Raw genomic sequence first — 25,513 nt, forward strand, 5'->3', positions numbered from 1 at the left:
CCCCCAGAACCGCGAAGTTTTATGCATTTAAAGTGACGAACGAAAAAATAACATTCATGGTGCCCTCTTCGCGTAGTATTGAATTAAGTAATTATGAATAAACGACGTTTCATCGTTTTCCTGCACTTTTCTTCGTTGATCTCGCAAAGATAGATCAGTCGACTGCAGGATTTATGTTCTTGCGGCAAAAGTGCAATTGAAAACAGTAGACAAGTTAAAATGAAATTTCCTGTTACTCTCAACTTGTTGAAATTATTGAAGTAGGGACAGAATGTCTATCTGACTCCAGTCTCTTGAAATTGACGCAGACAATTGATTATTTATTAGCAGTCTACTTACCATCAATTGAGTAATGTTATTCGTAAGTTGGAAAAACGAAGGAGTGTCGATCCGAAAGCACGGCAAACTTCTTGCGAAAGACTGCAGCTGGAAAAATCAGCGATTGTTGCGGCAATCGAGAAAACGGTTGCAGATTCGCGCCGAGTTAGGGATGGGTCGATAAAAAATCTCGGGATCGCGTGTTTCGCGTTACGCAGCACGGCACTGACAAATAGTAGCAATCATGGCGTCCCCTCGGCCCCGGTAAAATTGACAGTGGCGCTTGTCGCGTCGCGAGGTGTCAATAAACCGCTGTCTTCCGCGGGGGTCGCGTGTTTGTTCGGCGTATCAGCGTCAATCCCGGCCGGTGATTAAACTGGAAGCTCATTTCCCCGGAAATTCCCCGGTTCGATGAGAAAAATTTCGACGTGTCGTTTGTGCGCGCGAGCTTGCGTCGCGTCGGGCCGCGTCGCGTCCGGATCGATGGCAGGATCGCATCGCCGACGAAAAACACCGGCAACGGAAGCAAAACCACGGGTCAGAGCTGGCAGGAGCAGCTCGATCCTGCATCGGGATCTGTCCCAATCATTTTTCGCGCAATAATAGCGTTACTTCCGCGTAATGTCGGTGACGCGGACGCTGACCCAGATATTCGCATTGCTTGGTTGCATTCAGAGCCGATTCGCCTACGGCTCCATAAATAACGGATGCACGGCAAAAACTCTGTGACGGGAGTTGATATCGGCGGTTCAGGCCTCGATACCGAACAGGAAAAATGCGACCGGAAACTCCTCGTCGATTCATTAACACGTCCCCCCTGCACACCTTTCAGCTGTCCGGGAACAGACAAATTTTTGGCTCGCATGTCCCATTTCTCCTATTCTTCTTATCATACTTTCATTATTGGTACGCGGACTTTATGTGTCTATCATTCAAACATCTCGATCGCAAAGACGTTAGAGTAATCCGAGAATATTATTGCAATCTCTTCCGATTCTTCAAAATTATTGGAAGAAGAAACACATTTTTAGACAATTTTTATTTTGCATAAACATCCGCGGCCTATTCGTCATTGTTTTTCGTAACTTTTACTACTGCCTACCTCCTTCCATTGACTAATATGTACGTTTCTATTTATTATACAAAATCATCAGCTTTTCTGTTTCTTTTAATGTGTACGTGTATGTGATAAAATTCAATTTGACTCTTCTGTATGAATTTATTACCTTCATTTTATATTCTCAATACATAATTATTTATTTTTATATTATATAAAATATCATATCATTTTAGACATTTCTGTTTCGATACAAGAGTATAATACAACAGGAATTATATTATTAGTGCAGTTTGTTATACATAAGAGAACTGGCGTTTATGTATTAAAAGCAATATTGATCACGAATAAAATGAAGTTTTAAATTAATCTTGAGACCAAAATTGCTTACAGGATTGAATCTTTTTAGAGAAGCTTCGATCTTCATCTTTCACGTTAGTGTTTTAAAGTAATTTTGCGCCTTGATAAAATTACAGAAGAAATGTAGGTTGAATTTTGAATTGATTTCTTTGGCGACACAAAGCAACGCTGAAGGATTCTATTTTGTAGAAGCGAATAAAAGGGAATTTGTTCGTTCTACTTTGTCGCGGTGACCGCTTGCTTTTATTGCGGTGTTTGTTGGAGGGAATTGATAGAACGGAATAAAACATGTTTCTTATTCACAAAATTCGGGAGATTGGCCCTGATGTAATACTCTGGAAGAATATCAGTAGATTTCATTGTCAAGGGAGAGTCGGAAGTCACGTCGTAAAAAGTTGGCACGAGTTCGTCTCGGGCATGGAAAGCCAAGAGGAATCGGGAAAGAGCGAAGATTTTTACGATTCTATTATGGTACCCTACTTTGCCACCAGATACAATCCTGGGAACGCTGATTAATTAACTTTCCGTCCTGTCAGCGACATTCTTGCTACTATGTGCAAAGATTTTGATAAAACCTTGCTCCGATGTTCTAGATAAATTTCCATACACCGTGCTATTCAATTGATACAGTGTTCTATTCACTTTCTCAATCTTTACATTACATTTTCTCACTTTACTTAACTCAGTTATTATACTCTATTGATAGAAATTCGGGGAAAAATGATTCTACACTTTAAAACATAATATGTATAATAAGTAGTACAGTATTTTGTTCTGCTCGTGCTAAACATAATCACAACTTTTCCAAATCATCCCCCAAGTCGTGGAAATTGGAGGATAATATACAAGACACTTGCAAGTTATTAAAAAAATATACTGTTCTAAAATAAAATATAAAATAAAAGATAAAATCACTCGAAAACGTCTTCGCCTTTCAAAATCAGTTCATACGATTTTTTTTATATTGTAGAGGTCTACTCGATGACGAATAGAAAAATTTTCGAAAAAATACTATTGGTTTGTGCGAATTAATTTCAAGATGGTCTTGTCACGTGGTGGTCGAGGGACAAAAGTAGACCGAGGTTCTGGTTACCGTTTGACTGTAATGCAAGAATTTATCGAACACTCGGCACGAATTGCGGGAACAGCACACGCTAGCGCACGCTAGTAGCACACGCTAGCACAGGCAGGGTCAATCATATCCGGCAATAAAGCGACGGCCGAAATGATCGCGCAGCGCGACCGTAAAGCAGCAGCACGCTACATGCGTTCGCGATTGGGTTACGCGGAATGTTTACGGCTTCTCGTAATTGATCCTCCAGCCATCGTCTCGAAAATCAACTTGGGGCTGCCCTATAACAGACCGAACAGCTTCCGCGCACAGATCTCTCGAAATAAACGCGCGGCAATTGAGCGGTTCCGCTGTTACGACCATTTTACTATTTTCGAGAAATTCTCATTTCGACGTTCCGTCTGCTAACATAAATAAATGGCTAATTTCCACAAAATTTCTAAAAGCACTGGAATTTCAACATGCATAGCTTACACGCTAGTTTGCCTGTAGACTTTGACGAATTGAATCAAAAGAAAAATTCTTGTCCATATTTTTTGTAATCATAATTCGGGGGGAATAGAATATTTTTAATTTCTTTCATTTTGAGATAAAAGGATTTTTAAGTCATTCCTCATTTTTCGTTGTTGAGGTTCTGGTCAAATGTGTGCTAATTATATTAAAAAATCAGCTTTCTAAAATTCGTCTAGTATTTTTTCACTATTAGATACAACATTATTTGATATTAAATTTTTTGAAATAGAGAGATGTTTCGTGACTAGGCTGAGCATTTTTATGCATCTACAGTTCACTGAATTCTCTCAGAAGACACTAAAATATCAATTTCAGAATGACATAATTGGATTTTTATGCATGTGCGAGAAAAATGAATGAACGTCTATGTAACTCCTTTATTTTGTACAAAAACAATAACCAACGAAAATGAGCATTTGTGTAAAGATTGTCTAATAGTCACTGTAAGCAGCAATAAATCCCGAGTTTTGAAGTATCGCCAAAATTGCTCGGGTTTTCGGGATTCTCGCGACGTTTGCTCGGCAGTGGATGCATTAATCGATAGCGGCGATCGATTCCAGACCCCGGTAGTCCTCGAAGAACATTGAAGGAGCAGCCCCGGCAATATATAACTTCTCCCCGGCAGGTGGACGCTCGAAAATAATAGAGTCTAGGGGCCAGCGAGAAGCCCGCGAACTTAATATCGGGGCTGGAAGGGTGGACAAAAGAAAAATCAATCAGCTGCGAGGAGATATCGAGACGCGTCTCGCTGGGAAAGTTCCATTAAAACCGCCGTTCCACGCTCTCGGTGGCCCTGAAACTGACACCTTGAAGAAAGGGAGAGAGAGAGAGAGAAAGAGCGTCGTTGCAGTTGCGAACACCGCGCCAGGAAAAACGACGAAACCAGTCGGGGGCTGAATTTTGGCCCACTTGACAGGAATCCGAGGAAGAAACTCATCTTCCGGTAGAACAATGCGCGAAAAAACCGGGGAAATTCGTTCGTGAACACAATCGTTTCGAATCTGCGAAGTGTTATGTAGTTTCAGCAGTTACTTTCTGGAAACGCGATTGTTTCATAAGGTTCGGAGAAGCTGAGGGGCTGATCGAAGAGCGAGAAAGTCACGCATGTTTGCATTTAGACTATGAATCTTTGTAATCTTCTAAAAGATTTTAACTAAAAGGTTTTGTACAGTATTTCAGTAAAATATTGCACACTGTATTCTACTGAAAAATTGTATACAGTACTGGACTGAAAAGTTGTGTACAGTGCGTTATCAAATGATTTGATATAGTATTTCATCAAAAGATTCAAACGGACAAACATTGGCTGATCTAACGAAGAATCATTTCCGCCGACAATGGCGCTGGACACTCGCGTAAAATATAAAATGCTCAGCTCATTTTTTCGAGGGGATAACGTATCGATTACCGATAAAATGGTAATGGCGGAAGGAGTGGATCGGATCGGGAACGGTTCTTCGCGGGGAATTTGAAAATAATTTAGTAAACGATTCCGGGAGAATGTCCCGTGGAAACCGGGAAGACGGCAAAAGTTATTCATCGCATCCGTATTAAATTCCGCGAACCGCCAGGCAACTCGTAATAAGACATCAGACTGGCATGCGGACGTCAGTGGAGGGATGAACCTCGCTGGAAAAAATACGGGAATCGTTGTAGACAGAGGAATATTGCATTCTTGTGTCGAAGCAATTACTCGCGCCGAGGTATTGTTCTTCTGTCGCCTTTACAGTAGAAACCTTCCACCAGGAAAAAACTTGAGAGAGAAAAAGAGAGAGAGAGAGAGAGAGAGAGAGAGAGAGAGAGAGAGAGAGGAAACGGATAGGGTGGAAAGAGGGGATGGAGAAAAAGAAGGACCACTTTTCCACCACCACGGAATACTCGAAGCAAAAGGATCGTATCTAGGACTCTTCGTTTACCTTTTCCTTGTTCCTCCTTTCTCCGCCAGGCTCTCTGTCTTCAGCCCCGCGTCGTTTGTTCTCCGAGGAACTTCATTTTCGGCTTTGAGTCGTAATAATTCGCCTACCTTATTTCGCCGAAATGTTTCAAAAGCTCTGCTATGTAATATTCTGCTCCCCTCGATTGACAGCCTCTGATTTACCCTCCCACGCTCTTCACGGCGAAAACGCATTTTGCACAACGTTTCAGTTTTCTCGAAAGCTTGGCGATCCTTAAGCTATTACAACTGCGGATTTTATGCACTTGAAAAGATTACAAGAATTCAAGAGTGTCAACACATTTCTGACAACTCACAATCAGTGAAACCATTAAAGAAAAAAGGTTCCTATGTCCTGCAATTAACGCATACGATTTTTATCTCGCGTAAAGATCCGCAGTCCGGTAACGATAAAGATTTATTACAGTAACGCAACGGCAGGGTGAAAATCATTTGGAACGACGTGTGCAGGGATCGATAAGGTCCACAGAGGAGCAGCAAAGACACCGCTACCGTCCATATAATTTTCATCGAGCGAAACGTTCCGACTGAACTCAACCTGACGCGAGGCTCAACCCGACGAAGGTTCGGCCGTCACGTAGCAGGTAATATGCAAATGACATATCGTCACGGTGAAATTTATTCATAGACGCGCAATGCGCGACCGCCCGCAGCTGCGGCTTCGAAGTTCCCTTCGCCATTGCGAGTCCCCCCAAAACTGTTGTAATGAACTTACCGGCCGCGCGCAAAAGTTATACCTTACCGCGATCGCGGTGTTTGAATTTTATCGCCCATCCCACCCAGACCGACCCAGCTCGCGGATCAAAGGCCGTAAAGCCGGTTCCGTTGACTGGAAATCATCGTTGATGGATATTCCGCTCCGTATTCGACCGTACAAACTAAATCGGCCGCTTTGACCCGAGGAATTTTCGACTGCGAATCAATATTTGTTCCGAACAGTCCACCGCTGGCTGTTTCGTAATGCGTCGACGTAACTTCCAGGACGCGGTTACAACGAATTAGTCGAAACCGTTTTTAAGTGTTTGACAACGCGGCTGAGTGGTACATCCACAGCGTTGAGTTCGATAATCGTTTCATTTCACGAGGACTCGAAAACTTAACAAAATATTACAGCTACAGTCAAATGGCAGGTTTCAGATCTTTTATTTTATGCGTCACGAAATTATGACGATTCTACCATTGGTAATTATTGAATAAATTTCTTCAATCATACTGTTATACAAATTTTGGGAACATAAATTCATCCAATCTGGCAATTTTTATGAGGCAACATATACTAGTCACTTGTAGTGTTCATGTACAAATTGTACAAATCTGTTGAATTGTAATCATGTACAAATGTACAGGAAAGAAAATTTCTAAGTACTTCTATTTTATTCTCGTGTAAAAAATCCTCACATTTAAAAAAAATATAAAAATGTATGTTGCTATACAATGCAAACTTGCATTATCTAGTAGATAATAATTGCTTTTTCAAGAAGAAAGAGTTTAAAGAGTATTATAAATTAGCAGGATAATTAAAACTATCCTAACAGCAGGACTTCAAGATGAAATAATAAATAATTAGGCCAGACAGTGAACAACTAAACAAAAAGAAAATAATCGCAAAGGTCGTCATCTACTGGTACAAACGATTATTATATTCACTCGGAAACGATTTTCTGGTAATTAGCCTTGGCCACCGATTCAATCATGCCATTAGTAGATCATTAGCCCAATTTCCCCGCGTGTTTTTCTTCCCTACAGGCTACGGTTCCCGGTTAGGGGAAAGCAAGCTGAGAGACACGCGACGGCAATTAGGATTGTCTGCGTGTGTCGAGAGAAAAAAGCATATGTCGAATACGAGGCTCGACATCGTCTAAGCGGGCAACACAATTTTGGCAGCGATCATGGCACGCGGCTGTTGGCTCGCCTCTTGAAATCCGATATTTTTTTGATCAAGCCACTCGTGTGTTTACGGCTACCATGAATCACGAGGCATGAGAACTTGCCCTGATGTTCGCAAACAGATCACGGGATTGCGAGTCCGGGCTTTACGTAATTATTTTATGCAAAAAGTCGATACAACATATTTTTGCTTCTATTCAATTCTTGAAACTTCATGCTTTCTTCTCGCACTTTCAATTGATACGCAATATAAGATACGCACAGCCCCCGATACGCACTTAACCCTTTACCTTTACGGATTTTCAATAATTGTGACGTCCCAAAAGCAAGTTTGAAAATCTTCCTTTACTACTCGATCTCAAACGCAATTATTCGATGACGTTACTGGGGGTGACTTGTTGACTCACAATCGAAATTGTTGTCGCTATTGAAATGTGTTATGAACGAAACTAATTAAAAATACTTGAAAACGTTCTTTCCTTAAATTTTGCTCACGTCTGCGTGCAATTTGGCCGCATTAGTGATAAAGGAGGTGGGTTCGAAGACAACGGTCGCGACATAGGCGAGTCCGACAAACATGTAGGAGTCAAGATGTTCGAATTCCGATTGAAGCATCAAGTTGCAGGACTCTATTCCGGAGGAAGGCGACTTGATTACCGTGCAAACGCGTCCCCAGGAAACAATACGTACATTTTATAGCCGGTGTACAAGCGGCACGGTCCCCTTGTACTTGTTGGGGAACAATGGGTATTATATACCGAGGCGCACGTACGGAAATGGCTTCCGCCAACATGTTCGAACTAGTTGTAACTCAGTGTTCAACTGCGCCTGTTGACGAGCTGCGCAACAATTACGTTAATGCATTGTCCCCGGTTCCTTTGCGTAACGACTCTAAACGATCGGCGCTCCTCCGACTCCTCGCGCTCAATTAAATTAAAATCGGGTTAGGAGTTGATTAAAACGCCGCGAGTCCCAGCCTCAAGAAGGGACTCGCGAAAGGATATCTGATTTGCCCCGAAGCCGATTTACAAACCGATTTCAAAGGGAGGATCGACGGGAATCAACGGTCCCTTTGCCCGACTGATCAACGCGATTGTGTCTGCTTGTATATTAGACTAATAGAAACGCTCGCTCGTTATACTGGCACAGACGACTCGACGTTCCCGTCGGGGAACGCATTAGAACGACGATTTTAATGGACTTTACTGCGAAAAACTTTTCAATTTCTAAATGCATCGTTGGACTAATATTTTATGTATTTTTATGTTTATTTATCTAGTTTTATAGAAATATAATTTAAGATGAAATTATGCTCTCTGTTGACTGTAGAATGGTCCCTCTCGCTTCATACCAAACGAATTTTAGAGTATAGAGCCAGTGTGGCAGTGTCTGACTCGCGTGGACATATTCCACTTAAAATTCGATTCTTCAGATTCTTGCGCATTCGTTATTGACAATATGGCCACTTCCACTTTATTTATTAATGGAAGATTATTATTTCATATTTCTACTTTCAAAGGACGAAATATTTCAGACTTATCCGAGCTTCGATTTTTCAAAATTTCATATTATCCTACTACCAGTTATTGCGTGGCACAATATGAGATCTTTTCGACGCGATACTACAGCGTACCTGAGGGATTTTGAATTTCTAAAGCAGTATTGTGTGCATCAAAGTAACAAATTCTATTCATCGTATTGAATATTATAATTTCAAAAATTATTAGTATATAAAAACCTGTGTGGAGCGGTCCTCAAGTATGTTGAATTAATGTCCCAGGATGGTTCACTCATTTCCGATTTGCATTTCAAATCAATAAACCGTATTTCATTAATAGAAGAAATTAAATGTTTCGTAGCATCCGAAAATAGGAAATTAATACATCTTTAGCTTGAGGAACGTGCGAGAGTCGAAGCTATAATTGAAACTAGCACTCACCCGTATCGTTGTCTCCTGGAACACCAAGACTATCACTATTGTCATTGATGAAGGCCTCTGCCGTCGACGTAAAGGTCTGAGGTGATAGTGTGAGGTCCGGCCCGCTCTCACTATCGAACAACTCCAAGTTCCCATTTCCTGAAAAATACATAAAATAAAACAATTAAATTACCATAATAAAATACATTGAATCAACAATTTGATCGGCCTCCTCATAACATTTTAATATCAAATAAATAAAATTTGTGGAAAAGGAAATATTTTCTACGTGGTTTCAAAAAGTTTAATTATTAAGGAAATATGAAGGCAAAATGTTTCGTAAAAGTAATTGGCTTCGTTCGGTAGGACAATTTCGAAACTTTTATCCGTCTCGTATCGTTGAATGAAATTCCGAATGTTCTATGACAAAATCAACATGACATTCTCACGCTGTGACCACTTTGTGATCGAAATACTTCGAAGTGGTATAAATTAGCGAGATATAACGTTCCCTCCATTTCCTGGGAATTCGAGGGAGAATCAATGCCAAGAAACGCGCCTCTAATGAATCAACGTGAAAAATCGCTTCGAGCATGTGTGCGCAAGCGATCGTTCTTATTCCCCGAATAAGCTTCCCACCGCCTTCGTTTTTATGAGCAAGTTACACGCTGCAGGGAAATCTTGTCCGTCTCGTTCCACTCAATGCCAGACGACATCGCGGTTGGCAAACGGTGCTAACAGATGGGCAAGATTCTTCGCGCGTTACGACGCTACGACCACGCTGCTGTCGAACAAATAATTGGCTGCGCGCACTGGCTAAACGAGCTTATTATCTGGACAAACCTATTCTTAATTCATCTGTCAAAATAAACACACGAGTGATCACACATCTCCAGACATTATCATGGACATCTATCCTCATATAAAAACTGATTTTATTACAAGCTCTTTTCGCAATTCCTCACTGCTCCTTCAGGAAAATTTCAATTTGGAAACGGTTCCAATATTGCGTACAGGGTAGCTCAAAAGTCACTAGACAATTTAAAATTTAAATTTGTTCATCAAAGAATAGATATGAATTTAAAAAAAGAAATAAGAAGGCTGTACCATTTCAAAATGACTAGTGGCTTTTAGGTTATCCTGTATAATATATTATTGATTACGTAGCGTACTTGTACTTGAAGTCAGGCAATACCTGGGTCACTTCAGATCCAGGGCTCGCATTAAAAAAGGCATAAAAGTTTTAAACTTTTCCTGTAACTGTTCTGTTGGATTTTTTACACTTTTTGTGGTATTCTCTTATTGCTTAGTCTTCAAATAAATAAACAGATGGGCTATAAAAATGTAACTTAACTCCATGAATACAATGTGTAGACGGTTATTGTATCATGATTCAAAAGCAAGAAAGTTTCCTTCTGTTTTGAGGACATTTTTCTTAACTTCTGGTAGCAGCAGGACTGAAAATCAAGCTTGACCCCATAAATACAATGCGTACCCGGTTATCGTTCCACGATTTCAAATTCAGTTTCCTTCTATTTTTGGGAAATTTCTTGTTCTAAATAACATCTGAAATAAACAAAGAAGCGAAGTTGCTACACGCTACTGACATCTGGAAGCAGCAGGACTCCGAAAATCGAGCATGGTCTCACGAATACATTGTGTACATGGGCGCTGGACATGTGATTTGAAGAACAGGTCAGTTTTCTTCCGTGTTCCGAGAAATCCGACACGAAGAAGAGAAATTGCTGCACGCTGCTAAATTTGGAAGGACCAGGAGATCGTGCACGCGTGCACATGGACACAGAACTGCGATTCAAAAGTAGGGGACTGTTCTCTTAGATTTTCGAGTATTCTCTCATCGCTCATAGCTCTCCAGAGAAGTTCGAAGAAAATCCTTCTACATCTGCAAACAGTAGCGGTTTTGCAAAAACCCAACTGGATAAATAGAACGCGTGGCTGGTTAACGTGCCACGACGGGAAAGCAGGTCAGCCCTCCTCTATTTCCGCGCGAAGTTTCTTATTCTAAATAAAATCTGAAATAAATAGAGAAGCGAAGTTTCTGCAGGCTGCGAACTTGCGGAAGTAGCGGGGCCTGCGAAAATCCAGCTTGACCCCATAAATACAGGGTGCAGACGGTCGTTCGACCATGACTCGAAAGTAGTTCAGGAAGTCCATCGATCACTTCCATCAGCAACAGCCTGAACCTCGGCGTATAGTTCGGCTAGAAGAGCGGGGCGGGGGAGGAGGGGGGAAGGGATGGAATGGGATGGGAGGGGTAAAGAGTTGGACGAGAGAAACGCGCGACAGGCACGAGAGGAGTGTCGCTTTCGCATATTCCACGGCGCAGTGACAACAACACTGAAGCACTCTTAGAAGAACTAGCAGCCGGTGGAGGATCTCTCGAGACCTTAGGTGGCCTTCGCGATCCGGGGACAACTGCTGCCAAGTGGCACCAAACTTTGCCTGCGGATTTTAGGTTACAAAGACCCTACTCGCGTTAAGCGACCTTAATTCCGTTTCCGCTCGACAGACCCTCGTTACGAGCGTTCCGGTTCACTCGATTATGCCGCGCTGTTGACAAACCATCCTCGGCCACCGTTCCCACAATAAAATCGCTGCCGACTGGTTCCGCCATCAACACTGACCTCCGTAAACATTGCAGACACTCTGGCTTCCATTAAACAAAATTGCAGTTCTTAACGCTTTGCTTACCGGGAGCCTCTTAATAGGATTTTCAGTAATTCTACTATACCAAAAGGAAGCTTCACGCTGGATTCACCGAGCACTAACTAACGGAGCACGAAGTGAATATTTTACATTACTTTATAAAAAATGACGAGAATATGTCTGTTCAGATTTTTGACCATTTAATGTAATCTCGACGAAGAAGATATTCTTTTACACTATAATCCCATATGAAATCATTAGATGACGTTACTGGGGTTAGTTCTCAATTGAAATTGTTGCCGTTGAAGGATCCATTAAAAAGTGTTTGGCTATAGACCACAGACTTTTTCAAAATTATTAAATATTTGCTGGAATCGGTTCAATCAGACGCACAAGTGCTTGCACATTCTTCAATCCTTTGATTTCCAGCAAAGTCAAACGTTAAAATGTGTGATACTGAAAGTACACTTTGAACCCTCTTACATTTTGCAGATCTTAAATTCGATTAAAAATGAAAATATTATTTGCAGCGTACTCTGTTGATGCGATTCGGACAGCACGCAAGGCAAGGTTTCAATACGATCGCAGCAGGAGGAGACGTTTCAGCGGCTTTCGGCGAGCCACCCGGTGTATATAGTCAGCGAAAAAGATAAATCTTACTATGACTGCGAACATGGCGGCAGAATGGATCGTCCGGAAGTGTCTGCGTTAATTCAAAGCGACGGTATGCGTTTCGTCCGGGATTAACGTATGCCAGATTATTCGTCCCGCGTTCGCGTTAATGCTTGCGCCGTTGGGTTAGTTAAATATGTAAATATAAGCGGTCCAGGTACGCGGGACATTCTCCCGGTTTCGGGATCGATGAATCGCGCACAGGACACACACATACACAGAGAGAGAGAGAGAGCGAGAGAGAGAGAGAGGGGGAGAGGGAGAGGGAGAAGGAGAGAGAGTATACGCACACTCGAGCGACGCTTAAGCCGAACCGCTTCCATTCAACTCTTTTCAAACAGCTAAAGCTCGCCGCGGGGGAGAGAGCCGAACAGTTTTTGCGCTTGATTTAACAGTCCCGGGTAAACGAGTTCGATGTCAACTGCTGTACAAACACGAATTTTCGAGGAGGCCGCCTCTGCGGAATTACTTTTGCCGACGGCCTGTGTACGCTGCTGATGGCGGCACCGGCGATACTGTTCGATATATCTGTCCGTCAAGTTGAACCAAATTGTTCATATGTTCAACGAGGAGATCATTCTCTCGTTTTTGATGCGTCAACTTTTTCGAAGGTCGGATACTATGACTGCGTCGCGGAAGGTCAATGCTGACTTTGCTGGGTCTATGGTTGTTGCATGTATAGCACCGGTTTTGATGGTTGAGGACGGTTTTAAATTTGTACATTAATAGTAAATTCAGCACTGCTAATCGAGTAATCGGTTTCTGAGTTTTAATTAAATTGTAGAATTTAGAAATCGTATTCTCGTAAATTCTGATTCAACTTACGATACATGTAATGCGGAGCGAGAGAGTAATCGTATTGCTATAATGAGACTGCTAATTTTATTCACAACTGTGGAGAAAAGCTTTGTACAAGCCACAGGAATGCGACAAAGTATATTTGTAAAATGGTTACTATTATTAGGAGCAATAAATTGTATCGCAAACACGTTTTCAGTAAACTAAATTGATCAGTCTCGAAAATAATCTTTCTTTACCCCTGGAACTTGTCCAAACGATTTCGCGGGCCATCTGTATTTATAAAACATGCAAATGACGACCACACAGGAAACGCTAAGTATGAAAAGTAAGTTAGTTATCATGTAATCCAGTTCTTTGAACATAGTTCACAAATAGGAGGAGGTTGCAACAAACTGAAAATGCTTCAAACAACAGAATTTCTTCAATGAGACACGTCAAGATTCGTCCAGTAAGTAATAATTCTGTTTAAGCTTAAACAAAAGGAAGCACTACAACGTTAGGTGGAGAAATTAATTCGTGACCTTGTTTTCACACATTTATTGTTCAATCACAAAGAACCAAAACATTGAAATCATAATCCCCATCATTTTTATACATTTATACCATCCTGTAGCCAACTGATAAACCCACTATTTCCACTATTTTTATCCATAACTGAACTATTACGATTTCATCGTGTTCAAGGTCATCTGAAGGTCATATTATGAAAAATAATAATATGATACAGGTCATTAGTATCACTTTGAACTTAGCAATCACATCATGATAAGAAAAATGCGTAGTCCCATTTCAAAAGATTGCGACGACCTTGAAATTTTGAAAAGAAATGACCTTTCAGATATTTTTCCAGCTTATTCATGAGATGTACCCTCTTGAACTGAATATTTTCAACGTCATCATTTTGCCTATCGTAAAGAATGAGCTACGTAACCCCATTAGAAAAATGCGGTGACCTTGAAATATCGAAAATTTCAGTAAATGCTTCTGCTTATCGGTGAGGTTTGTCCACTTCGATCAAATATTGTCAGCACCAGAATTTTTCTATCCGAAAAAGATAAGCGAGATATTTACATAGTAAAGGATATCCCGCACGGTTCGTGAAGTTTGCACAAAGTGAAAATTCAGTGTCAAGTGCACCTAGACAACGTCCGTTAGGGGATGAAAACGAGATCAGCGTGGCCATTAAAACTCGCCGAGGAGGAACAAAGTCGTGCACACATCGAGGAGGACGCGCGGAGATCGCGTAATGCATCGATGCCGGTGCGCCGAGAGCGTGGATAGGATTTTAGAAGGGTTGCATGGCTAAGGTAAACGATATTTGCGAAGCTCGGGGGATCGATAGCAATTTAACCACCCTTCGCCATTCTCTACGAGCACCTCCCGCCCGCTACATCTATGTATGTACTTTCCTCCAACCTGGGTCCACTACCACCACGACTGGCAACATCACCACCACCACCACCACCATCACCACCACCACCACCACCACGGCCAGCAGCAAGAGTAGGAGAGCACCACCACGATCATCGTGGCTACCGACGTTTCCACCCAACCCCCGCCTCTCACGCTGTTCGTGTCTGTTTCTCTCTCCCATGGCCGCCGCAACGTGGCCCAGTCGGAACTCATCCATATACATCGAGAAAATTAATATCTGGGCTTCATTCGCGCGCTGAATAAACTCGGTTGCGCGCTCACTTCCTTCCACCTCCAACCCTTCTTCCTCCTCGTTCTTTCCTTTCCCTTCAACCCCTGCTCAAACCCACCCTGATCGGCCCCTTGTCTTCGCTGCCTCTTGTTCTCGATCTTTTTCCACCCTCGGGCGACAAACGATCCGAGTAGGGTTTGTGCAAACCCGTTTTTGGATTCAGAGTTTCCGAAAAATTCGTTAAACCGAGAGGGTTTATACACGCTCGCAAGAAAATGGGGGTGAAATTTAATTAAAAAACCACATATTTATACTTTATCTTTCTTCGGGGTTTCATCAATATCATTATCATGATTTTATCAGTATCAATTAAATCAATTTTTATGTAACTCTTTTTTTTTTGTAATTGATGTAGACAATTCTTATTTCGTATAAAGTTTAATTACATCCCTTTTATCCTTGTACTGTTCATACAATATGCTTGTAGACGAAGCTGTTTCAAGTGAAAATCGCTAACGTTGTTAATTCAATTAATTGTAATTAATTATTTTGTATTTTTGTAAAAAGTGAACCGGTTTCAAAATTTTAGTTTTTCGTGATAATTGGACTAATGGCAGCGTTTACGGAGGAAATTGAATTCGGAATCGCCGCGGCCTATATTCTTTGGACTCGGATCGCGAATCACGCGGGAAGATCAAATATAGACACATGGTCTGTATTGTGTGATATGGGATTCGATAGTTGACGAAAGTATCCGTTAATGTAACCCAAACTGGCCGAGATAATTGGGCTGTGGGGAGGGAAAATATTGAGTATTCGAACGAAAGTAAATTTGCAGTGGCAGTTGCACCCATGGCTTTGTCACTGCACGATGACAAATAGAGTATAATATGTATAAAAATCATAATATAAGAAGAAAATTATTTGAGAATGTTTCCAAAAAATTCTGGTAAAGAAAAATTATTCTAGACAATTATCTAAGTAAGTAACACGTTCACGTGTTTCTATTAATTGTATCTGTTTTCTTATTTCCCCATTTTCCAAGGAGTAATTTGCAAAGTTAATTACTGAAATGTCCATTCCATTGATTTTTTCATCATTTTATCAATCAAAACGATATCACACCAAACGATCCGTCAAATTGAAAGCACAGAGAACGAACGAGGATTCAAACTCCAAATGAATTGAGTTCATAGCATAATTTCACAAATGCGGATGGTTCTCTAAAGTATCATCGGACCATTGATTGTTACACGTGCAGATATTCGTACTTTAATCACGACTATCGGCAAAGTCATGGTACGCCGCAAAACGATTAAAAATGCTCGCTTATTAAACCGTGGAGGTAAATTTTTTCCGAGCTTCGGGGAAGAAGCGGGTCGAAAATTCGAAGGAGCGTGCAAACAAAAATTCCAATCAAATTGAAATTAATGACGGTGGACGTGTCGAAACTGTGACGGTTCGGAAACGTTTTTCGAAACCGCTCTCGAGCGCCTACGATCGATCGTTTCCAATATTCAAGTCTCGCAAATTTTGTTTACCTTTCAGCAGCTACGCTGTCAGGATTCGATCCTGTCAAATATGTGTTATCAGTCGGATAAAGGTTCGAACTTCATGTTCTGACAATTACGAGCGACGCTGCACGCTATATACCGCCCGATGATTTTTTTTCCTTTTATGTTTTTTTTTTTGTTTTTTGGTCGGTCCGATAGTTTGACAGAGTAAACTGTTTTCGATTCTGTCGTGCGCGTTAAATTTATCTTCACCGGCGCGGCGTCGAGGCTGCACTAACAGTCAATTGTAGCTTTGTTAATATTGACGATCGCGCTGTCACAAAGAATTATACGTAGACCAGTTTATCTGATCGCGCGTCGGGACGCCCTGATCGTTGATTGATGCGATTCTTTATTACACTTTATTTATTTATTATTCCGTCGGTGTTGCCTCTTTGTTCGCGAAGTAATCCTGTAGTCGTGAGCAACGCGTAGTAAAATGATTTATGTCTTCGCGAGTTTATTTATGGAGAACGCGTTGCTACGGGAATGATACTGTAAATGATGTGGACACTGCGAAGCTCGGCCGAGCCGGGGAAAATAGGATATGTGCAGAATGTTAAACAAAAATAAATGTTTCGAAATATCTAGCATTTTATTTTATAAAGCTGAATACGTTGTTTCACAATGCCACCTCGATCTTCGCTTACACATTTATTTAAGGGAATTCGCAAATGTGAGATATACAGGCCTCTTCAAAAACAAATCGCAAACGTTCCAATATATCCCGAATTCTACGTTAATAAAGTCTGCCAATACTACTTTGAAATTCATTTGCACACTTAGAAAAATATGATAATATGGAATGTAGAGGCTGCTTCAAAAAATGTGTGACAAAAGAAAACTGCTTATAGCATAATTTAACTGAGTGATCGTGCCAATTCTTACTAATAACTCAAATTGTTCTAAAATATTCCATGGGACGATTGAAAACTTGAGGCCTAAAAAAAATGATGTTTCATTTTGTACTTATTTTTACATGAATAAAAATAGATTGATACTCATATAATGAGAACATACCCATATATTCAAACGTTCTAAAGAAGTCAATTTTCTGAAGGCATTACTTCCTTCATAAAATTATAAACTTCGCTGTGCATGTTTACAAATCTAACACAACAATATATCAAGAAAATACCATGTAAGAATTAAAATTGTCTAAACGCATCCAGGTTTCTCATAATTTCAAGAAAACCAACGTCTCTCTTAGCTTTCCGAAAGTCGTCCGCAGGCGAATCGATAATCGAGAAGCCGTTTCGCCGCGATCGTTCGATAAACCGAAAAATTTCCGGTCGATGGGATCCGCAAGTTCGCCAAAGGCAGAGCGGAGATATTTTTTTGCAAAACCATGAACCGACCGCACGATTCTGAATATCTTTTTGCCGGGGATAACGTGTTCCATGTTTCGTAAAACGGCCAAACAGGACAGCAATGTAAATCGCGTGCCCTCTCTCGCATATTTTGTTAGCTTTAGTAGCACCGTAGGTTGTTGCACGCTTGCGCGTTTATTATTGCAGCTTTATAGACGCCGGGGATCGGCAACGCGGAGGCGAAACAGAGGATTTTAAATTCGAACCGGACCAAGTTGCACTCTGCTCCCCACTCGAATATTGATCGCTCGTGTTTAACGAGCATCGCCATATCCAACCCCCCACCCCTCCCTCCCGCCCCGCCGCCGCCGCGGCCCGCTTTTACAATTTCAAATTTGTTAATCGAACGACGAGCGTTAATATAATTCCGCGCGCGAGTTCACTCGCGATTAAGTTGGAATTATTCGTAATCGCGTCCATGCGGAATCCGCGAGCCGTTTTTAGAATATCGATGGGAATCGGTTGGCAACCGGCACCGCTTAACGGTGAACACCGATAATGATGATGGCACGACTGACATTTATTTTCACAGAGCGAGCCCGCGAGCGCGCGCGTTCGGTTTACTGCAAGATAGAAATTTGAGTTGTGCACAGGCGAATAATGGCCGCGTTGTCCTCGCCCCGAAATCACCGCGTAATCGATTAATTTATTGCCCAGGAAGATCCGAGCAGCGTGCCTCGGTGTTTCAGAATCGATAACTTCGTCAGCGATAATAAAATAATAATTAATTGCGCTGGATAGAATTACTAGAATTGAAGCTTTAATAACAACAAAAATAAATGCGAAGCAGCATTCACTCGAGATTAAAATTACGTTCGTATCAAGTGGTCATACGGAAGAAATGCACCGGCGTGCAAAATTCAAGTGCATCTTCAAACTGTTATTTTATATTCTTCAAGTCTATTTTCAGATTACTATGGCAATTTTTGCCAAGACATTTGTCCTCATAAAAAATCGGGATATTTACCCGCAAGCATGTGGGAGGACAAAAATTCGAGCATGCCTCTCTCTTTTGAAAATTATTCACATTTAGATGACTTTACAGGCGTTAAATTTTTTTCAACGAATTAAAACCATCATGGATTTCAAGATTGAAGTCTCCCCTTTACAAGGACGTCTTAAAACATGCTGTACGATTTTTCGTTGCCATTGTATCAAGCGTACAACGACTATGTACGTATCTGTGAAGCGATGCAAATTCTAATTGAAATTTAAAGAATGAAACAATTTAAAAACGAATCGTACGACGGCTCAAATAAACTAATACATGACTATTTCCAACTAGACGTAGCCAGATAATATGTTGTCTTCACGATTCACTTCGATGAGGTCCAAGCCTGCTACGGAAGAGCTAACAATTTGCACACGTTTTTCGAAGACGATGAGAACAAAATGCAAGCCGACGAAGTATAGAGAGAAAGGGAGAGAGAGAGAGAGAGAGAGAGAGAGAGAGAGAGAGAGAGAGTGCTCCATCCGATAGTCAATTTCTTGAAGGTACCGTCGGTATGCAAATTGTATTAACTGTCCGCCCCCGTTCGCGACGCGTACACTGTATCACGGCCGCTCGAGTGGTATTACGAAACTTAAGCCGTAGCGTGCAAATGTCTCAAATGTCGCAAGCTGCGGCTGGCATCCTCCCTTTGTGCGTGGTAAGCCCCCGGCCCATTATCTCGGCCCTGCCTGGAACTTAAACGGAGGGGCCCACCTTGGCCACCGTACCCTCCGCCACCTTTCCTTGCGTCGTCCTTGCGAATCCTCCGAGGAATCCTTCTCCACTATTTCCCTGATCCTCCGGCTGGCCTTTGTTCGCAGACGTTTCCTCGGGAAATATTTCTCCGCGGCTTGCCCACGAATAATTAAATCACTCTTGAGGGAAGAACACCGGAGATTGAACTCGCCGGACAATTCGGTATGAATTATGGCGCTGGCTCTTCCGGCCAATCGAATATGGAATTTGGTTGAAACACAAATAGAGAGAAATCAAACATTTCATAGTGTCTACTAAAAGAAAATGGGTGAATTTGCATCCTGAGACGTTATTACATCGACCTTACAATTTATTCGATAAATCTGATTTGTACAAAAGCATTATGCTCATTTATAGCTTGTGATAAAATCCGAGAATTCTCTAAACGGTAGTAACAATTGCTAGAAAATATGAAACAGGTAAAGCAAATTGGTAATAATTGTTCTGTGAGAGTATAAGAAAGAATAGACGGAATGCGATGAAGTGCATGATCGCACTTTCCTGTTATGAAACAGGATTGACAGGTGATCGAATGGTGGTACCCTGACTGTGCCGACATTAGTTACCGGGTCGATCCCAACCTGCACAAAGACGGCCTAATCGGTGCAGATGAGACGGGCTGGGGTAATCACGCTCACGGCCCAATAATCATACTATTATAATTAATGTGCCGCAATTAAGGCGGTAATATAGGACGGCCGACAATCGGGCCGTGATTGTCGATTAAACGTTTTCGCAGCGAGGCGTCGCGTTTATCGGCGCGATGCCATGTCGCTCGTTTCACAGGCACGGCTGCTCGTTACACGGCTGTTGCAGCGTGATAGCACACTTTTACCTCGAAACTCTCGAGCAAATTCCTAAATAAAATCTCCAAAGTGAATAATTTATTTCACGCATTTATTTCGCCCTTTTAAGGAACACTTCGTCTGCAAAGTCTCTATGTAACATCACTTGTACGTGGCAAATGTTTTGCAAATTTTTCTGCAATTTTTACACTCGTCAATAAATATATTAAATATGAAATATTATTAAAATTACGGAATAATACAAATAGGAATATGTGCGCGGAAACAGATATCTCAGCTACTTTGAATAGTTCAAGAAAAAAGTGTTTCAAATGAAAGCGCATTGGTGCGCTTGGAATTATATAAGAATATTTTTAAAGTACAAACGTACAACGTGTCTCGTTTTAATTCAATGGTACTGCAATAATGTGGTTCGTTGTTTCAAATTATTGTTTGGCGGATATAAAGAAATTTTTGTTGGAGAGTAAAAATGAAGTAGGTTAGCCGCTGTTATTTTCATTCCACGGCGACGTTCTGTTGAGAACTTTCATTATCGAGTACAGTAAAATATTATGACACAAATTCGCCGTCGGTGAAATAACAGACCTGTGATATTAGAAGCCTCGTTACGCAAACATTTGTCGCAGACGACACGTTAACTCGGTTTAGCCCGGTGGGGAGGGTAAAAGGTTCGTCGTCGAGCACCGTTTTACAAAAATCACAGGGTCTATTTTCGAGACCGCGCGACCGTGAAACGCATTCAAATTACGCGCGCCGTGAAATCGCGCGTGAGCGGGCAACGTTCAAGCTTTGGAACATTTTCCCTCTCGAAAGCTTTCGGAAAGTCCCGTTCCTCTCCGTGTTGTTCGACGGTTCCTTCGACGAAGAGAGACCTCGACGGAAGCGTATTGTTTGTTTCACCGAGAGACTCGCGTCAGACGTTTCTCTCTTCGCTCGATAAAATCATTCAGAAAACATTACTGCGAGAGTCAAGAGTTAAATAAAAATTACTTTGCGCCCTTAATCATTTCGAATATTTTTTGAAAACTGCATGGCAATGCAATCAGATTTTTCTAATCTTTACTGTCTTACATAGGGTGTCCCAGTATTGATGGTATAACAGGGGATGATTTTATACGAGAAAATGAGTCGAAAATGCGGAATAAATTATTTTCTTACGTACTTATATCTTCATGGAGGCATAAAAATCCACTTAACAATTTTGATGGATTGAAAAGGATATAACAATACCCTTACATCTTCCGAGCCTTTGACGGTATCACATTTCGCCCAGCCAATTCCCTGATAAATTCGTAAAAATCCACAGACTGCTGATCACTAAAAGAAACGGTCTGAATGGCGAGCATTAAGCTCGCAGGACGTTCCTATAAAATCGCAAGGGCTTTGTCTAATTAAGGGACTTAAGGAGCGGAAACCGAAACGATCTAATCCGAAGGGATAAAATCTTTAAAACGCTAGTAAGTAACGCACGATAAAACGTCGAGAGGGTTGGGGGTGGTGGTGCGGGGGTGGAATAAATTGGATTACAAGTCTCTCGACGAACGGCTGCGACAAAAAAAGGTACAAAGGAGACTGGAAGGTAAATAATGGCACGTGAAAAAAAAAAGGAGGAGCGGAATACGAAATACCGGAAACGAGAGACGGCCGGGCGCATGTACACGTACGTTTAAACAAGGGTGGAAACGCGGGGGCGACGGGAAACACACCGGCGCGGCGCACACAGGGAAAAAGAATAACCGTAACGAACTTCATGCAATAAGAATCGCAAGTAACGGGCTCACCGGTATTATTTCGGTAGCGAAGTCAATTTGCAATCAGCGGTGCAGCCGTTCTCTCCTCGTTTCCGGCAGAACGAGTATAGTCCGTATTTACTATAATGCGATAAGAGGCGAACGGTATCGTACATTTAAATGAGATCGGTCCGCGTTCCCCCGTCCCGTGCTCGTTCCTTTTTCAACGTTTTTATTTTTCGCTTCTCCACCGCCCCTTTTTGTCATCCCTTCGCCCATCCTTTCCCGGAGCTTCTTGAATCGCGAGTCTGTTTTATCGACTGACTCGCGAGGTGCGAGGTGGGAGCTGCGATTTCGCTGTGACGCGGCCGAATCTGATCGACGAGCTCACATTTTTTAAAATTCATATTTTTCTTGAGACGTTTCACACGTTTCTCAATTGGAATATTGCTCGAAGGTATGAAGATGTGAGCAGAATTTGCTGAAATATGACCAAAAAGTGAAATGAGATCCTAATTGCTTGTTGTAAATTACACAAAAATGACGCAACCATCTTTAAAACATACGTATTTAAACGAAAGAAGACATTTTTCTAAAATTGTATGAAAATTAAAAAATTATACTGCTTTGAACACGTTCCTTAATATTATTCCGTAAAAAGCTCTGCTGCTTTTGGAGAATGCTTACATGAACGAACAAACTTTACCAAAATGCAGTGCAATTTATTTATATTTAGGAAGAAGGAAAACGCCACCCGAAAAAGTATGTTTACATTCGCTGTAAATTTATGCGAATTAACGCTTAAAAATGTAAATAGAAAAATTGAAGGAACTGTTCACCAGACACGGTGGTATTTTATTGAATATACTCTGCAGTTAGGAGTACCAAAAAATTGCAGAATGTGAAACGGTGACTTAGATCGTAGATCAGAATATAAAATCGAACGTTGGCGATAGAATTCTCGGAATCTGGGGCATAATGTCGCTCCGAAAGGAAAATATTCTGCCCGGATTTCCTTTATCCGCTCAAGGAACTCTTAGGATGACTAAGCACGGGTTACACTTCGAGCAGGATTCATGTATATATGTATATAAAGGGCGTAGAATGTATTTGATGGAAGTTTTCTTCAGATGGGAAAAAAGAGCTCATTAAAAATTCACCGACCTAGAATAATTTCTCTCGCAGCCTCACTGCAAGATATTCTCGAATCGCAAGAGAAAATCATGGACAAATAGAAATTAGGTTACCGTTCCGAGAGAATTAAGTTTCCTTTGTAATCGCACGAGAAAAACATTAACTGGCAGATGCGACGTAAACATCGTTCTGTAGAAAAAGTCCTTGCAATTCTTCTGCTCTTTCAAACGACAATAAAATGATGCTGCGAGTTTTTCCATTTCCGTTGGCTGTTATTGGATTAGTTTGATGCGTTATTTCACCCTATTTTGCTTCACACATCTGGTAAACAAATTCTGTTGTGTTCAGAAATCCGCGTTTGGAAATGAAACGAAAACGGAGAGTTTACAATGTCTCTGGAGCTAGGAAACGGCAGAGTTATCATTCTGCGGAATATATAAGGGTCAATTTTCTACTAGAATATGTTCAGCACGTTCTTCTTTATCATGGTTGCCCAACCACAATCGATCGGAAGGAGGCGAGAGAGGTTCGCCGGCTCGTTCAGAGATGCTTATGAAAAAATGTGGGATCGTAAACCGCAGAAGTGGACCGAAACAGCCTTCGAAAATAAATCGGCGGTATAGGAAACGATGCTTAGAAATGGCCGCATGCATGCCAAATATAACCGACATGCCGCGAGCGTGTCCGCTTAACAAGGCTGAAAATACGAGTGGCGACTATAAAGGGAAACGGGAATGTAAAGTAGCGAGAGGTAAAAAGAGTCAGACGCTCGTCTTCTCAAATATTTGAATTCATAAATGCGGGGCCGCTTAACTGTTCTCATCAAAAGGAAAGGCTCTGATCTTTAATTAGATAAAATGCCCCGTCTTTATTCAATTCCAGCTGCCGCCGTAAAGTGCCTGTTTAGATTATGCTCGACTCGCGGATGTTCATAAACCGTTGAATATTTACGCACGCCACAATAAAAAGAAATTGCCCGTGTCCCGACCGCTTGGGTAAATTTTGATGTCGGCACGAGATATTTGTTGTCACTCGTTCAACTGTAACGAAATGCTTTGCAAATTGTGGATTTTGGGACAGGAGTGGCCGGGTGTAACGCAAAACAGTATGAACATCAAAAGCATTTAAGGATATTGTGTTATCGCTAGATTGCGGATCTTTATGCAAAATTAACATTTTCTGCTTTCAACGTGAAAACAAGAGAATCAACAGAAACGTATTTCCACTCAGTCGTGATACATAGGAAACAGTAGGACAATTAATAATAGGACGATCTTTAATTTTTCTGATGATTGTACTGTTTCTAAAGTGTACCTGTTCGTTCATTTAATAATTTTATTAATTTTTTTTTCATAACTTAACTGTTTTACTGATTGAGCATTAACATTCGTGTAATGTATTCACAGTTTTGTGCTTCAATTTTTATCATAAAAGCTTAATATCCACAATCTAATGATGATTCAATTTGAAAATTTTTTCTGAAAATAATTCACATTCTACACATCACCGTGTCTGTGCAGAATGCATAAAATGCACAATCGTGTCGCACGCATTTGAGCTGAGGAAACACAAAAAATGATTTTTGAAAGGCCACCGTTTCAAAGCTGGGAAGTCGGTTCTCGCAGACTCGGTATCGACATCGACAGGAATCCGTCAAAGAATGATAATTCGCGGCGGTATGCTGCGAACGGCTTAACATGAAAATGATACACACAGGACCGCGCGATGCACGAAACTTATAACGCGAAATTATTTTCGTGCGCGCGCTCTCGGGACGGGACTTTAATTTGCGATAGAAGCGGACCGCTGTCAAAGGGATGCCGTGCGGTTCCAACCCCCTACACACCCCCACTCTGAACACCCTCTCTCTCTCTCTCTCTCTCCCTCTACTCGGCCATCAGACAGCCGATTTAATTAATGTTCCGCCCGTAGGTATAGTGTGCCGCGGAACCCCCGGTGAAACATCATTCCTCGCAGCTGTTGGTCAAGGGAAAGTAGTCCCGGCGAATATGCGTGCGCGAATGAAATTGCGTTCACTCGGGAATTGCGTTTTTACAACGCCATAATGAGAGGTTCCCGCGCGAGGAATTGGACCCGGATTTTTGCACCGTCTTTGTGCCACGTTATTTGGGAATATGTTTCTCCCATCGGCAAAAACCGCACGGGGAATTGCAAGTTTCAGCCAGGACGGTATTCTCGCGCTGATTGCGCGGCCTCGCCTGACTGAGACACGCCTAAATCACCTCTAGATGCTTTGATCACTCATCTTTGAGCCATATTGTATTAGGGGGACCCATAAGTAATCAATT

General features: G+C 41.6%; 1 protein-coding gene and 1 long non-coding RNA gene across 9 annotated transcripts in view; both read right to left on the bottom strand.

Moving 5' to 3' along the window:
- LOC143354721 (uncharacterized) overlaps positions 1 to 25,513 on the bottom strand; it is a 597,645-nt gene that overhangs the window by 213,378 nt on the left and 358,754 nt on the right. The window lies entirely within an intron of this gene.
- The window catches only part of LOC143354718 (uncharacterized), a 575,799-nt gene that overhangs the window by 200,821 nt on the left and 349,465 nt on the right, over positions 1 to 25,513 (bottom strand). For all 8 annotated transcript variants that reach the window (XM_076788975.1, XM_076788977.1, XM_076788976.1 and 5 more), the window contains one exon: positions 9,101 to 9,238. In XM_076788975.1, the coding sequence (XP_076645090.1) occupies positions 9,101 to 9,238 (138 nt within the window). The remainder of the gene's footprint in view (positions 1 to 9,100; positions 9,239 to 25,513) is intronic.

This window comes from Halictus rubicundus, chromosome 6, assembly GCF_050948215.1.
Source record: "Halictus rubicundus isolate RS-2024b chromosome 6, iyHalRubi1_principal, whole genome shotgun sequence".
NCBI lineage: Eukaryota > Metazoa > Arthropoda > Insecta > Hymenoptera > Halictidae > Halictus > Halictus rubicundus.